The following is a 16,137-nucleotide window of genomic DNA, read 5'->3' as shown; positions in this document are numbered from 1 at the left end:
CACACACGCCTCTGGCCTATACCCTAGCTTCTCTAAGCAAAAATAAAAGTGTCTGAGTGCCTTATTCAGTGCCTTATTTTTTTATTCCTGTATTCACCAATGATGCAAGTCTAAATATACGTAGTTTTTTTTTTTCAATTTGTGTAGCTTTTGAAGAAGCATTTCATAACTTGCATGTTCATTTATTTAGCAATGCCATTCTCATCTTCTGCCTTAGAGTTGCACTCATATCTGAACACACAAAATAAAGTAGATCTACATGTAATCTTCAAGTCAAATTATATAAAAAAAAAAGGTTGCACACCATGCACACGTTAAAAAAAAAAACCTATGACATGCATACACACACACACACACACACACACACACACAAAATCAATGAACAGAAAAAGGTATAAGAAAATCATGATCCAAACCAATAATACGTGGTTCTTCTAAAGCTGATTTCTAGATTTGAATTTTTCACAATAAAGTGTATATTCCCATATTACTTGTGCATAACCAACCCAATTGGAACTAATCTTTTCCCCAAGTGTTGAGTTATTGTTCTACTTCCTATATGGTGTTAAATGGCTGTAAACTACAGATTTGAACAGATGAAAACTAGTCACCACATTAACAGATTTTTACTTTTGTCCTTTCCCTCCATATTCTTGGATTTTTAAAAAATGTCTGAGTACTCACCACTCAGCTTAAGAAATAATAGATCACCTTTTATTTAAACTATGAAACATATCTCAAGTTCAGAAATGGTAGGTCAAAATCCCTAATAGTTTATTTAGCTTTCAAATCATTGATTTTTGAACAAAGATTGTTTAAAGAATTAACCCTACCCAAAGAAATCACCTCTTACTAGGATGAAATTAAACACACAATGAATTTTTAAAATAAAAATTTAAAGAGCTGGTCCATGTCCTACCTGGGTTACAGGGATGTAGAGAGGCTCTCCATTATGTAGCAGTGTAAGTTTCCCATGTTGAGTGAGACGTCCTTCTGGCTTTAAGTTTGCCAGCTCCTTAGGCCCTCCTTTCCTGCCACTTTCTTGTCCATTTCCCTTAAGTTCTTCAGTGTCACTTAGGCATTCAAAAAATTCTTCCTCACTGTCACTCCAAGAATCCCAAGACTTTCCCACCTCTCCTTTTTCCTTTTCTGTATCTTTTAAATTGTCTGGCCCCAGATGGTCTGCAGCTTTTCCAGCATCCCCTGGATATGTATTAATCACATTATCTGAAGTACTTGTCTTTCTCCCCTCATCACGTGCCTTCTTTCTTTCAATACAACAATTCAACATCTTAAAAATAAAAAAGTAACATTTGAATTAGTAACACTAAAATAAAAATCTATCCACTAGCTAATTTTCATTCTAAACTAGCCTACAATCCTCTATTATATTTAGTAGCACAAGAATCTCCAACAGAAACAAGACATTTATACAGCATCATTAGGAAATCTTTACCTGTAGTTTCTGATGTAGTAAACAACATCTTAGATCTGGGGGTCCGCTTGCTAATCTATCAAATAAAGTAGTAGGAAAAGAAAGCAGTTTTAGTAAAATTGCTTTTGATGTGCATATTTTATACCACCCTAAATTTTAGCAGTATTGATAAGTAAAAACTAAATTTCTATATATAAAGTAGCTGAGACAGAACAAATAACACTAAATCATCAAAATTTATTTGTCCATAAATTGCACATAGCAAATGCAACAGAAATTTCAAAGCATAACAGCAAACTAGTTATAGCTCTCAAGCCAACAATAGCTTGAAAAAGTCTCTAAATCCACCCCATGAAGTAGCTCGCATACAGTAGTTCATACCATACAAAATGGATTTTGCATTCAATTCTCAAGGATAATAGTGTATTCTCAACATGAAAACTAAGTTCTCCATCCCTCTTTTGCCAAAGCTGGACTGCATCTAGCTCTAAATCACTAGGGTTCCCAATAACCAGGCAGAGAAACTCCCTCCCATTTAATATGCTCCTGAATCTGTACTGAGTTATAGAGAAAACTGGTTAGAATCAAGAGAGAGAGAAGACAGCAAAGCAGACATTGGAAATGACTTATAAAGAATAAACATTTTTTTGGTAAGAATAAATTATTTTTAGTTTGTCATCTGTAACATTTTTTTTTACAGTAAATATATAAATAGTACAGTATATGCGTCTTTATTTATATATATCATAATCCTAATAAAATAGCTCTTTATAAATTTTTTTTCCTAAAATGAAGATTTTGATTCAGTAAGTTTCTAATACAAGAGGAAACTGAAATTACCCTGGAATCAGAAAGTTGTTTTCCCATCTGAAACGCATTTCAAGAACAAATTCCTGCCAGAGGTGTGCCACTCCTTTCAATCCCCCATGGTAGAAATTGATCATACAAAGACACAAAGCCAATTTGTATGTTAAACTGTCAGAAGGCGCAGATTTGAACTGATTGTAGAGATTCTAAATTTAGCAAAATAGAAACAAAGCAAAACTGGTTAACAACATAGTTACATGTATAATCAAAAACTGTGAGGAAAGATTTTAATACTAAAGTCAACTTTAGTTGATATAAGCTTTTATCAACTTTAGTTGATAAAAGCTAAAATTAGCTTTTATCAAATATCTAATAACACATTATGTCTTAATTGTTCTTAGAAAATTTTATGTCTTCAAGATTTCTACAAGGATAAAAAAGTGAGGCTATAGTTCAGTAAGGTGAAGTTACAACTTTTACATTATTCTATGGAATCTTTATGATGTAATCCAAACTTTATATGCTGTTTTAAAGTCTTTTAATTATAAATGAGTACACATTTTGTCAAAACGAAAACATAAAACCAGAACTATAAACTGAATGAAATGTATTTCCCAACAATAATTATGATAAAGTTTGATAAGCTCAATAAATATAATATTTAAATTCTCATTTCTCAATTTATCAAAGGTTTATTTGGAGAAGAAAAAAGGCTGGGATAAGGATAAACTTTTTACACATTTTATTTCATTAAACACTTCTCCATTCATTGTTTAGTTTTGAAATGCAGAGAAGAATTTGTTAAAAAACATAAATTTGGGAGGGGGCGGAGCAACATGGCGGCAAGGAGACGCTGCGAGTAAGATCTCCCATTAAAAAAAGTTAATAGGGAGGAAAAGCAGCAGGTCCCAGTGAGAACCGGGACACGGAAGATAAACGGGTGACGCCAGCGAACTGCCCGAAGAAGAAAGTGGCCATAAAAGAGGACTAGAGGGGAGGGAAGCGCAGAACCCTGCTCCCCTCCCCCGCCCACAGAGGCAGCACTCTCCGACCGGCAGAGAGGAGGAAAACAACAAACCAAAACGGCCAACAAGAACAAACGACGCAGCAAGCGGGACTGTGAGTGGAAAGGAACTATTGCAGCCACCACACCCCGTGAACGGGAGCTGAGGCGAACCCTGCAGGATCCGCCGCGGCGGTGAGCGAACGGCTCCGGGCGCCATTAGAGAAGAACAAAGACCCCGGGAGACGCGCACACAGCCCGGGCTGCCGGTAAGCCTGCGCGGGAAAACGGCACACTCGGCGCGCTTGAAAAGCAAGTGCAGACCAGGATTGCGGCTGCCCAGGTCCCCGTGCCTGCGACCTAGGCTTGTGGGGAGACGCGCGGAGGTCCTCACTGAGGTGAAGGTCCCTCCCTGAGTAAGCAGGAACCAGGCGCCCAGGCACGGGAGCGGCGCCATTCCCGCGCCACTGAACTGGGCTACAGCCCGCGTCCTGGAACTGAGGGCTTTGAACTGAGACCCGGGGCACGAAAATTCGGGCATGGGTTCTCCACGACAGTGGGGCACAAGGCAGACACAGCACCCCAAAGCTGTTGAGGTGTACCCTACCATTCCCGCTCTGTTCCCTGTCCCACGGGGTGGGGGGAGGCGAAAAACAGCCCCCCAAGGACAATAGGAGAGATCTCTGGCGCCACCTAGCGACCAGGAAAAAAAAAGTCACTAACACCCCATAGAACAGGAAATTTCTTAAGACTGCTTGAAAAGGGCAGAAGGCTCTGGAGGACCCAGTGGCCAACCGGGAAGTTATTCCACGCCAGGCCCCTTCCGACCAGCAGTCTGAGCCCACAGAGGGAGCAGGCACCCACGTCCGGGCAGACCGGGTGCGCAGAAGAGTGTGCCTGAAACCGGAGGTGCAGGGACTGCATCCCGCTTCGCCATTTGAGAACAGGGACATTTCTTCAGTAAAAACTGCCTAAAACCAGCAGAAAGCTCCCCCAGAAGACAGAGATGGCTCCTGGAAGAGCCAGAGGGGAGCGGAGAAGTTCACCCAAGATGTCAGTCAGTCCGAGCAACACAGTGTCCCAACGCATACGACAAATTACAAAACAGACAGTAGGGAGTAGAAGAACCACACGCAACCTAACAACTCCTCAGGAAAGAAGCACACCACAAAAAGAAAACCACTCCCCAGATTGCAACGACAGCAACTTGGAAGAACTTCTGAGCCTTCCAGAAAGAGAATTTAAAATTACCATGATTAAAAAAGTGATAGATCAGAAGAAGGAAATTGAGTCCCTAAAGAGGGAAAACAATGGTCAGAAGAATGAAATTGAGTCCCTAAAGAGGGAAGTAAAAGAAATGCAGGAGATCAAAGAATTAATGGAGGAACTAAAGAACTCCGGGAAAGCAAGGAAAGCAGAATTGATGAAATGGAAGAACGAATAAGTTCTCTTGAAGACACAGAAATAAAAAGAACCAAAACAGAAAAGGAAAGAGAAGTACGAAGGAAAAAGAATGAAGAAAGACTTCGGGAACTATCTGACTCCATGAGGAAAGGAAATATAAGAGTTATAGGAATTCCAGAAGGAGAGGAGAGAGATGTAGGAACAGAGAAAATATTCCAGGAGATAATTGAAGAGAACTTCCCAAATGCGAAGAAGGAGCTGAAAATTGATATACAAGAAGCAAGAAGAACACCAAACTTCCACGACGAAAGGAAAAACACAGCAAGACACATAATAGTAAAGCTCCCAAGAATCCAGGACAAGGAAAAAATAATGAAGCTGACAAGAGGGAAGAAACAGATAACATTCAAAGGAAAACCAATCAGGCTGACATCAGACTTCTCTGAAGAAACACTACGGGCAAGGAGAGAGTGGAGGGACATAGTCAACAGACTCCAAGAAAACAGATGCCAACCAAGAATACTCTATCCCGCAAAGATCTCTTTCCTCCATGAAGAAAGAATATGGACCTTCCCAGACAAAGAGAAACTCCGGAATTTCATTAGGAATAAACCCCCACTCCAAAAAATACTACAAGGAATCCTAAAGCCAGAACCTCAGAGGGACGAATAACAACAAAAGAAGACCAAAAAAAAAAAAAAAAAAAAAAAAGTTATTAAAAGAATAAATAAAATCAAAGGAAAGACAAACATAATGGCAAATACAGATGCTAACATATCAATATTAACTCTAAATGTAAATGGACTAAACTCTTCAATAAAAAGACACAGAGTTGCAGCCTGGATTAAGAAACAAAACCCAACCTTTTGCTGTCTCCAGGAAACACATTTAGCTACAAAAGATAAAAATAGGCTCAAAGTCAAAGGATGGAAAACAATCCTACAAGCAAATGGGCCAAAAAAGAAAGCAGGAACAGCTATACTTATATCAGATAAAACAGACTTCAAACTCAAAAAAATAAAAAGAGACCCCAATGGTCACTACATTATGATTAAGGGGACAATACTTCAAGAAGAAATAACACTCATTAACATATACTCACCAAACGAAAGAGCACCAAAATATATCAGACAACTGTTGTCCTCTCTAAAAACAGAAATCAGAGAAAACACATACGTAGTGGGAGACTTCAACACACCACTATCAACAATGGATAGATCAACAAGACAAAAAATAAGTAAAGAAACTAAAGCTCTAAATAAGGACCTAGAGCATTTGGGCTTAACAGACATCTATAGAACACTAAACCCAAAAAAAACGGAGTACACATTTTTCTCAAGCGCACACGGATCATTCTCCAGAATCGATCACATACTGGGGCACAAGACAAACATCAACAGATACACCAAGATTGAAATCATACCAACCATCTTTTCTGACCACGAAAGCATCAAACTAGAAATAAATCATAAAAAGAAGGCAAGGAACTATCCTACCTCATGGAGATTAAAAGCCACACTACTGGAAGACCACTGGACTAACGAGGAGATCAAAGAAGAAATTAAAAAATTCTTTGAATTGAATGACAAGGAGGACACCAATATCCTAAATGTATGGGATGCAGCAAAAGCAGTAATAAGAGGAAAATATATAGCAATAGAAGCTCACATCAAAAAACAAGAAAGAACTCAAAGAAACAACCTAATCTCGAAGCTCAAAGATCTAGAAAAAGAACAACAAAAAAACCCCAAAACCAGTAGAAGAAAAGAAATAATAAAAACCAAAGCAGAAATAAATGAAATTGAAACTAAAAAAACAATCCAAAAGATCAATGAAACCAAGAGCTGGTTCTTTGAAAAAATAAATAAAATAGACAAACCCCTAGCCAGGCTCACAAAGGAAAAAAGGGAGAAAGCACAAATAAACAGGATCACAAATGAAAGAGGAGAAATCACAACGGACACAACAGAAATCAAAAGAATAATCAGTAACTACTATGAACAGTTATATGGAAACAAGTTCAACAATCTAGAGGAGATGGACAAATTCCTACAACTCTACAATCACCCAAAGCTAGATAAAGAAGAAATAGAACACCTAAACAGACCAATTACAACTAGCGAAATTGAAATGGTAATCAAAAACCTCCCCAAAAACAAAAGCCCAGGACCTGATGGATTTACAAATGAATTCTACCAAACATTCAGAGACGAATTAGTGCCTATCCTTCACAAACTCTTCCAAAAAATTGAGAAGGAAGGGACAATACCAAACACGTTCTATGAAGCCAACATTACACTAATACCAAAACCGAACAAGGACAACACAAAAAAGGAAAACTACAGGCCAATCTCCCTAATGAACACTGATGCAAAAATCCTCAATAAAATTTTAGCTATCAGAATCCAACAATGTATCCATAAGATAATTCACCACGACCAAGTTGGATTCATTCCAGGGGCACAAGGATGGTTTAACATCCGAAAATCAATCAACGTTATCCAACACATCAACAAAAAGAAATATAAAAACCATATGATAATATCAATAGATGCTGAGAAAGCTTTCGACAAAGTGCAACACCCATTCATGATAAAAGCCCTTGAAATTCTTGGGATACAAGGAACATACCTCAACATCATAAAGGCCATCTATGACAAGCCAACAGCCAGTATCATTCTCAATGGTGAAAAGCTGAAAGCAATTCCATTAAGATCTGGAACAAGACAAGGATGTCCACTCTCACCACTGCTTTTCAATATAATACTGGAAGTCCTAGCCAGAGCAATAAGACAAGAGAAAGACATCCAAGGAATCCAAATAGGAAAAGAAGAAGTCAAACTATCACTATTTGCAGATGATATGATAATATACATAGAGAACCCCAAAATCTCCACAGAAAAACTAATTCAACTCATCAATCAATTCAGTAAAGTGGCAGGATACAAAATCAACACGCAAAAGTCAGTAGCCTTCCTATACACAAACAATAAATCTGAAGAAGAAGAAATCAAAAAACCACCCCTTTTATTATCGAAACAAAAAAAATCAAATATTTGGGAATAAATCTAACAAAAGAGGTAAAGGACCTATACAAAGAAAACTATAAAACACTGTTAAAAGAAATAGAAGAAGACACAAAGAAATGGAAAGACATCCCCTGCTCATGGATTGGAAGAATAAACATTATTAAAATGGCCATCCTACCAAAAGCAATATACAGATTCAATGCTATTCCAATCAAAATCTCAATGGCATTCTTCAAAGAAATAGAACAATTATTGATGAAATTCATATGGAATCACCAAAAACCCCGAATAGCCAAAGCTCTACTGAAAAAAAAAGAAGGAAATGGAGGCATCACACTCCCAGACTTCAAACTATACTACAAAGCCATAATCATCAAAACTGCATGGTATTGGAACAAGAACAGACATACAGACCAATGGAATCGAATAGAAAATCCAGAAATAAACCCACAGATTTATGGTCAACTAATCTTTGACAAAGGAGCAAAGACTATGCATTGGAGCAAAGAAAGTTTGTTCAATAAATGGTGCTGGGAAAACTGGGTCGCTACATGCAAAAGAATGAAGCTTGACCACTACCTCACACCATACACAAAAATCAACTCAAAATGGATTAAAGAACTAGACATAAGACCTGAAACCATAAAATACATAGAAGGAAATATAGGCGAAACACTACGGGATTTGCACATCAAAGACATCTTTACAGACACATCACCCAAAGCAGTGATAGTGAAGACAAAGATAAACAGCTGGGACTACATCAAATTAAAGAGCTTCTGCACAGCAAAAGAGACAATAACAAAAACAAAGAGAAACCCCACCAACTGGGAGAACATTTTTGCACCCAACACTAATGATAAAGGACTGATCACAAAAATCTGCAAAGAGCTGATGAGACTCAGCAACAACAAAGAAAATAATCCAGTCAAAAAATGGGCAGAAGAGCTAAAAAGAAACTTCTCTGAAGAGGAAATGCAAATGGCCAACAGACATATGAAAAAATGTTCAACATCACTTGTCATCAGGGAAATGCAAATCAAAACTACCATGAGATACCATCTCACACCAGTGAGAATGGCACATATTAAAAAAACTAGCAACAACAAATGTTGGCGAGGGTGTGGAGAAAAAGGAACTCTTCTGCACTGTTGGTGGGAGTGCAAACTGGTCCAACCACTATGGAGAGCTGTGTGGAGATTTCTGGACCTACTAAACATAGAGCTTCCATATGATCCAGCAATTCCACTCCTAGGTATTTACCCAAAGGACACAGAAACATCAATTCCAAAGAGCACCTGCACCCCTATGTTTATAGCAGCACTGTTTACAATAGCTAAGCTTTGGAAACAACCCAAATGCCCAAAAATAGATGACTGGATCAAGAAGATGTGGTACATATATACCATGGAATATTACTCAGCATTCAAAAAAGATAAACACATGCAATTTGCAGCAACATGGATGGCACTGGAAGGGATCATGCTCAGCGAAATAAGCCAAAAAGAAAAAGAAAAATACCGGATGGTCTCACTCATAGCAGGAATCTAGAAAACTTAAATAAGGGACGAGGAAAATGAAAATAAGAAAGTGAAAATCAAAATCAACAAAAAAACTATGAACCAGAGACACTTTTTGGGGGTTGGGGGGCGGGAGGGGAAGGATTGGGGTCAGAATGGGGCGTTTGCAATTGTATGGGGGAATATAAAAATAAAATTTAATAAAAAAAAAAAAGCATAAATTTGGTGATTTTACAAAAAGTCTACAATGAGGGAAATCCTATAACCAAAAACAGTGTATTTATGCAGTTTTTTCATTGTTTCCAGAAAAGAGCTTGCTACCTAAAATAATGTTTGACAGCAGGTCATTATCTGAGTAGTGGCCATGATCTCCACTCAAGCTTTCGTACAGTGATTTTTTAAATGAGAAGATACCTATGACACTTAACTAGAAATATAACAAACCCAAGAAATTCTGTGTATTTTAAAAATTTTGAAATTGAACGCCAAATAAACTTACATAGTCTTCATTGTCTGATGGAGGATTGTTGTTTGTTACAGATGTTCCATCTAAAGGTTTTTCAGAAGCAGCATCAGGGAATAAGAACTAAGGTGAAAGAAAGAAAACAATCATATTTTAGATCAAATTTCACATTTTGTTCATTTTTATAAGTCAGATATTAGACTTTTTAATGCTTTTATTGTGAAACAATAGTAATACTCTTATTGTACCAGTCAGTTGGTTCTATACTATCTCAAATGTTTTCTATTTTTCTCCGAAAATATACAACACAGATTCAGCAATTAGACAAATTTAAATATCAAAGAGATTTTTCTTAAATGCAATCATCTGGTTCTGTGAGCTAAACAGCGCTCAACATTCTTCACTATGATCTCTGGTTCATCCAAGGTCATTAACTTTTTTTAAAAAAGTGTTAATATTAAAAAGATAAAACTATATACAAAAATTTAAAATATCCTTATATTTGAGGCTCTGAAAGTTATATTATACAGTTTCATATATAAAATGCTAAAAATATGGCACTTAAGACCAATAGCTTTTATGTTTCTAAGATAACAACAGTGGAATGCAGTCCACATGACCAATATACCTTCTCCACTGTTTCTGTTTGCACAGGAGTGTGTATGTGTGTAGGGGTGGAGCTCATATGGCAATCAAGCTATATAATAATAATAAAATCTCTTAGGACATATTCTTAAGGGGGCTTATCTATAGAAATTAATTTCACTCATGTGGAATACAGAAAAACAAAACAAGTGAATGGACAGAACTATCTGAAAATAAACCCTAGATATATGACTGCAAGGTTGGAAACAAAGTGGGGAGGGGATTCAGTGATCTATGGTAAAGGACTATGGATGATTTGTTGATAGATGTGGTGTCATGTGATGACATACATCTGGGAGGTGTGACTCTATCCCCCTAGATAATATAGGGTCTTGTAAACCAATGTTACCTCAATTTAAAAAGTTAAATTAAAAAAATAAGAACTAGAAAAGGGAAAAAATAATTTTCAGGCCTTTTATTACTGTTAGCCCACAAATGTTTTGTGTTACTGCTGATCTGTAACTCCTTTTTTTTATTTTAAATCTTTTTTTTATTTTTATATTCCCCTGATCTGTAACTCCTTTAACTATGCATACTTTGTTATATATTAAAGAATATGCTCAATAGATTTTTTAAAATCAGATCAACAACTTTGTGCCAACCTCCACTACTATGCACATTTACAAACATTATTCTTACACACTGTATGATTAAATATTAATGCTCACATCTTATAGTCATACGAGCTAAAAATCTGGTTAAGAGTATTGTTCAAATAAATGGCAGGGACAAGTTTAATACAAAGTTCCAAGTCCAGTATTCTTTTCAGTGCACAACTCTTGAAGGTTGTTCCCAAGATTATCTTAATGCAGTGATAAGTACAATTATTATTATAATTACAATAATAGTAAGAATAGCTATCGTTTATCAAAGTCCTAGTATATGCCATGCAGTATAATAGAAGTCCTCACAACAATCTCACAAGGCTTAATTAGCCTCATTGATAGATGAGGAAAGTTTAATGTCTTGTTCAAAGTTATACAGTTGGAAGGAAAAAGATAAATACCAGATGGTCTCATTTATATGTGGAATATAGAAAAACCAAACAAAAGGTCAAGAAAAGGTCAAAAGAAAAGTGGGGAGGGGATTCAATGGCCTATGTTAAAGGACTATGGATGATTTGTTGATAAATGTGGTGTCATGTGATGACATACATCTGAGGAGGTGTGACTCTATCCCATTAGATAATACAGGGTGTTGTAAACCAATGTTACCTCATTAAAAAAGTTAAATTAAAAAAATAAAAACTAGAAAAGGGAAAAAAATAATTTTCAGGCCTTTTATCACTGTTAACCCCCAAATGTTTTGTGGTATAGAGAAACCAAACAAAAGGTCAAGAAAAAGTCAAAAGAAAAAGTCACCAGGAAGCTGACCACAGAATTGAAGCAAAGGAAGGGGAGGGAGTAGGGGGGTTTGGAGGGGGGCAAAAAAAGGGGAGGGGTGAACACAAGGGAATACGGTGATGGTTCACAGGTGATACCGTGGTGGAAGAACTATGGGGACTACAATGATGTAAAAAAAATAAAATAAAAATAAAAATAAAAATAAAATAAAATGTGAAAAAATAGCAAAGTCAAATAGTAAATTAGAATTAAATCCTGGTCATACAACAGTATACCTAGGAGTCACCCTACTTCCAACCTACTACTCACTATAAAGCTTTCTCTGAACTGTGGTGAAAGTAAGTTTTCAAGTACAATTCTTTTACTTAAAATGGTATTAAACTGCAAGATAAAATACAGTGCTTCAGCATGGCAAGTCATCTTCTTTATTTCTAGTCTCTTCTTTGACCACTCCTTGGGAAGCAATCTACACTATATCAAACTGTTCAACATGCTCTCTTAGGCTTCTGCATTCACCTGCTTCTGAAACTGTATGATGCAACTCAAGCACCCCTCTGTATAAGTCTTTCCTGATTCTCACTGCCCAGAGAGAGACAGATGCATCCTCTGTTGTGTTCTCACATGCAACATGATATTGTTTACTTTCCTTTTTCACATTATACTAGTTAGAAATTTCTGAATGCTGAAGCATTATTTTACTCATTTTATATACCCAATTGTGTGTGCCTCCTAAAAGGGAATATCTAATGAATAAATGAGTGTACATATAGACAAAGATTTAGTTACCAAGAGAATAGTATTGAGGACTTCATTATTCAGCGGTGACTCTTCTACACCTCTGTGTTTTCGTATTTTTTTCTTTGCCGTGTGTACCATATTTGAAACTGATAATTTATGAATTGGAACTGATGCTGGTTCTGTCAACTTTGACAAAGCATGAGTTATATCAGCAATTTCTATAAAAAGAGTGAAAATAAATACATATTGAATCAATAACCTTAAGAGGCTAAAATGATGAATAAAATGGTAATTATATAGAATATTTTAATCACTCTTTTCATATATTACATATGTATTACATACTCCCAGAATCATAAAAATTTAAAACATCTATTTGGCTTCATACACATTCTTGATTGACAAAGATGTAACACAAATTATTTCTCCTCAGAGGACTTCAAAAATAAACCTCAAAAACCCTGCTTTTCAAAATATATTACATTTTTGGTAGAAAAAAACTTATTAAATGCACCTATTAAGCTCAGAGGATAGCCTGGAGAGAGATGGTAACTAGCTAGTCCATCAAAACTTGTTTCTCTAACTTAATTTAAATGAGAAAAAAAAAAAAAAAGGAAATTATCGGAAAATGTGCCAAAGAGAAAGGATTAGACATTTTATAATAACCAAAAAAAAGTTACCTTTTCCCTCTTCCTCAAAAGTGGATCGTCCAAGAATCTCATCAGTTGATTCCTTTCGACGGCAAATTTTAAAAAATTCAGTGACAAAATCACCTATTATAGAAGAGATGTTACTCATTTTGACATATAACTAAAAGAAATCAATCCTATAAAGAACATATCTTTTTTCAAAAAGCCATTCAGTTTTTCTACCAAAAACCAAGATTAATGCTATTTCAAAAGTATACTTGCTCTTCCTTTTCTCTATGTTCCAGAATATTAAAAAGTTTTTCCTTAAAATTCCCACTAGAATGAAAGGAAAAATAAATAATATTAAGTACTTATTATATGTCCGAATAAGACAAATAGTGTCTTTTTTTTTACTTTTGTGTAGAAGAACTGGGGTATATGTCAGAGCCACAGGGAGTGAGAGAAGTCACCAGACAGAGTGGGGAGCAGAACAGGTGGATTTACTGAAACACACTGCTGAGGGGAGTAGTGGGCAAGACAGGAGTGGTCTGCTGTGCCACATGTGGGTTAGCTCCCTGGCCATGGATTGAACTCAGGCCATAGAGGTAATATTGCTGAGATTTAACACCTAGGCCACCAAAGAGGCCCCAAATAGTATCTTTTTAAGTTAATAAAGTTATATAATAAGAACATTACTATATGGGGCCTCCCCAGTGGCGCAGTGGTTGAGCGCTGGGCTGCGAAGCTGCCTGCAGCCTCTGCAGCGCCAGTTCGATCCCCAGCCACCGGTGAGGGTCCCATATGGCGTGCAGATCTCTCCTGCCGTGCCTGCAGCTCCCCTCAGCAGTGTACTTCGTCAGTCTGCCTGTTCTGTTGCCCGCTCTGACTCTGGTGAATTCTCTCACCCTCCTGCACTTCTGACTATACCCAGTGCTTGTATAAATAAATAAATAAATCTTAAAAAATAAATAAAGAACATTACTATATGTATACTCTCTCCAGTGCCACACCCTACTATAATTCTGAATCAATGAAAAAATTAAGCTTCAACTGATACTAATAGTATATTATGTATCATCACAGGGGTAAGAAGGTTTAATATCTTCTAAAAAGGGGTAATGAGATAAGTTTATACAAATTAAAACTTAAGAGCCATCAGCAATAAAAACTGCTGGACAAGAGAGTATACTGAGTACTTCTAGGCCTTAGAAACCATCAACTAGTTCTGAATAACCCAGAATATTTTCTGGGCTTCTTCAGCAAAGCAGCAAAATTCTACTAACTAGTTATATAGTTTGTTATATAGTGACTATGTAAGACGACTACATAACCCTATAATCTAGCCATAAAAAGTCAGAGGTAGGATGAGGTTACTAAACAGTAATTTAAAATGAAATTACTTGTAATTTTAAATGTACTCTGCAATTACAGAAATCAGAGAATGAGGAATAATAAGGAACTAGGAAGGAATACAGTAAGTAAATTTAATGGTTAAACAACAGAAACTATTGAACATCTTCTAAAAGACAGACACAGTGTTAAATGTAATACACATACACAACCTTTATTTGATACTCTCAATAACCCTACAAAGTGTATTATTATTGTTACCTCTATTTCAGTGAGATTTGCTCAAACTGATGACCTAGGATCTGAAACAAGTTCCGCCCATCTCCAGCACTCTTAATATCGACCCACTTTTCCCAACACCCTAGAAAAATACACCAATAGCAGGATTTTTACTGTATATATCTTGTATTCACTGCTATATATTCAACACAAATGCTAAGTGATGATTAGAATTTGATGAACAGCTGATGAAGAACAGCTGATGAAAAGAGCCCAAGAAAATAACACTTTAAAGAAATGCATCACTATCATCAAAAAGTATTTAGAAAATTCATCAAGTGAAAGGTAATATGTCAGGTACTACGGAGCTAAGAAACAGAGAAAAGTTTTCATGTATACAAATATAAAAGAGAAAAACATGGAAAAGCACATGGAGGAGATGGGTAAAAAAGACTTCTTAATGATGATAATCTATAAAAATGGAAAGGAAAAGATAACTTCAGTCATGGGATAAACTATCTGAATAGAAATTGATATTTTTTAAAGTATTTCTATTTATGCTATTTCATCTGATTTTTCAAATAACTCTGAGAGGCATGTGATTACATCTTTTTTCCCTATCAGAAAATAGGCTTGCAGGGCCTCTCTGGTGGCGCAAGGGGTTAAGCACCGTACTATGAAGCACTTTGCAGCCTCTACAGCACAAGTTTGATCCCCGGTGGGCCAGGGAGCAACCCACATAGCAAAGCAGACCTCTCCTGCCTCGCCCACTGCTCCCGTCAGCAATGTGTTTCAATCAGTCTGTCTGGTCTGTTCCCCACTTTGTCTCTGGTGAAATCCTCTCACCCCCCCATCTCTGGCCTGTACCCCAGCTCTTGTATGCAAAAATAAATAAATCTTTAACAAAAAAAAAGAAAATAGGTTTGCAATGTCATACAACTCTACCTTCTAATACAGACTGTCAAAATATGTGTTCTTCCCATCATGTACCACAGTCCAGAGGGAAGGTAAAAGGCAAAAAGTTCTCTACTAACTAAAATAGAAGATGCAGACTACGCTACAAAAGGGGTTTGGGGGAGGGGGGAAGTGGCATAAAGCATTAGAATAAAACTCAGATCCAGGGATTTTGATGTGGAGACTGGTTAAAACTAAAAGACAAGAAAGAAATCCAGACACTGCTGTTCAAGAATTACTGCTGTTGGCAAAAATTTTGTTTTTTAATGGTGTTAACCTTAGGAGCAACAATTGTAAAATGAAACTAAAAATTACTTTTTTGGATAAATGAAATAAAGTATGGAGAATGCATTCAGTGTTCTTATTTGGAAAGCAGACAGACTGGTGGTATTTCAGGAAAGGAACATAATATCTTACCTAGCAAACACTGAGGATTATCAGCTTTTCGAACTCTAACAGACCAGTGGGGAGCCTGAATTGGATCCAAATCACTGAAATGCAAAAATGATAAACATGAGATCCTAATTATGACAATCGATAAGACTCACATATTTATCAAAATGCATCTTAATCAAAACATTACAGATAGAAGAAGCAA

At 36.5% G+C, this 16,137-nt stretch overlaps 1 protein-coding gene across 1 annotated transcript in view; it reads right to left on the bottom strand.

Annotated features, from left to right (window-relative positions):
- Positions 1-16,137, bottom strand: part of RAB3GAP1 (RAB3 GTPase activating protein catalytic subunit 1) — a 77,667-nt gene that overhangs the window by 24,504 nt on the left and 37,026 nt on the right. Inside the window, exons 11-17 of the mRNA XM_037523274.2 lie at positions 15,957-16,030; positions 13,068-13,160; positions 12,436-12,605; positions 9,698-9,784; positions 2,276-2,448; positions 1,457-1,511; positions 920-1,291 (exon numbers count right to left, since the gene is read on the bottom strand). Coding sequence (XP_037379171.1) covers positions 920-1,291; positions 1,457-1,511; positions 2,276-2,448; positions 9,698-9,784; positions 12,436-12,605; positions 13,068-13,160; positions 15,957-16,030 — 1,024 coding nt within the window. The remainder of the gene's footprint in view (positions 1-919; positions 1,292-1,456; positions 1,512-2,275; positions 2,449-9,697; positions 9,785-12,435; positions 12,606-13,067; positions 13,161-15,956; positions 16,031-16,137) is intronic.

Source organism: Talpa occidentalis, unplaced genomic scaffold (genome assembly GCF_014898055.3).
Source record: "Talpa occidentalis isolate TD23 unplaced genomic scaffold, MPIMG_talOcc4v2.1 talOcc4.3, whole genome shotgun sequence".
Taxonomy (NCBI): Eukaryota; Metazoa; Chordata; class Mammalia; order Eulipotyphla; family Talpidae; genus Talpa; species Talpa occidentalis.
This window is presented reverse-complemented; position numbering and strand designations above follow the sequence as displayed.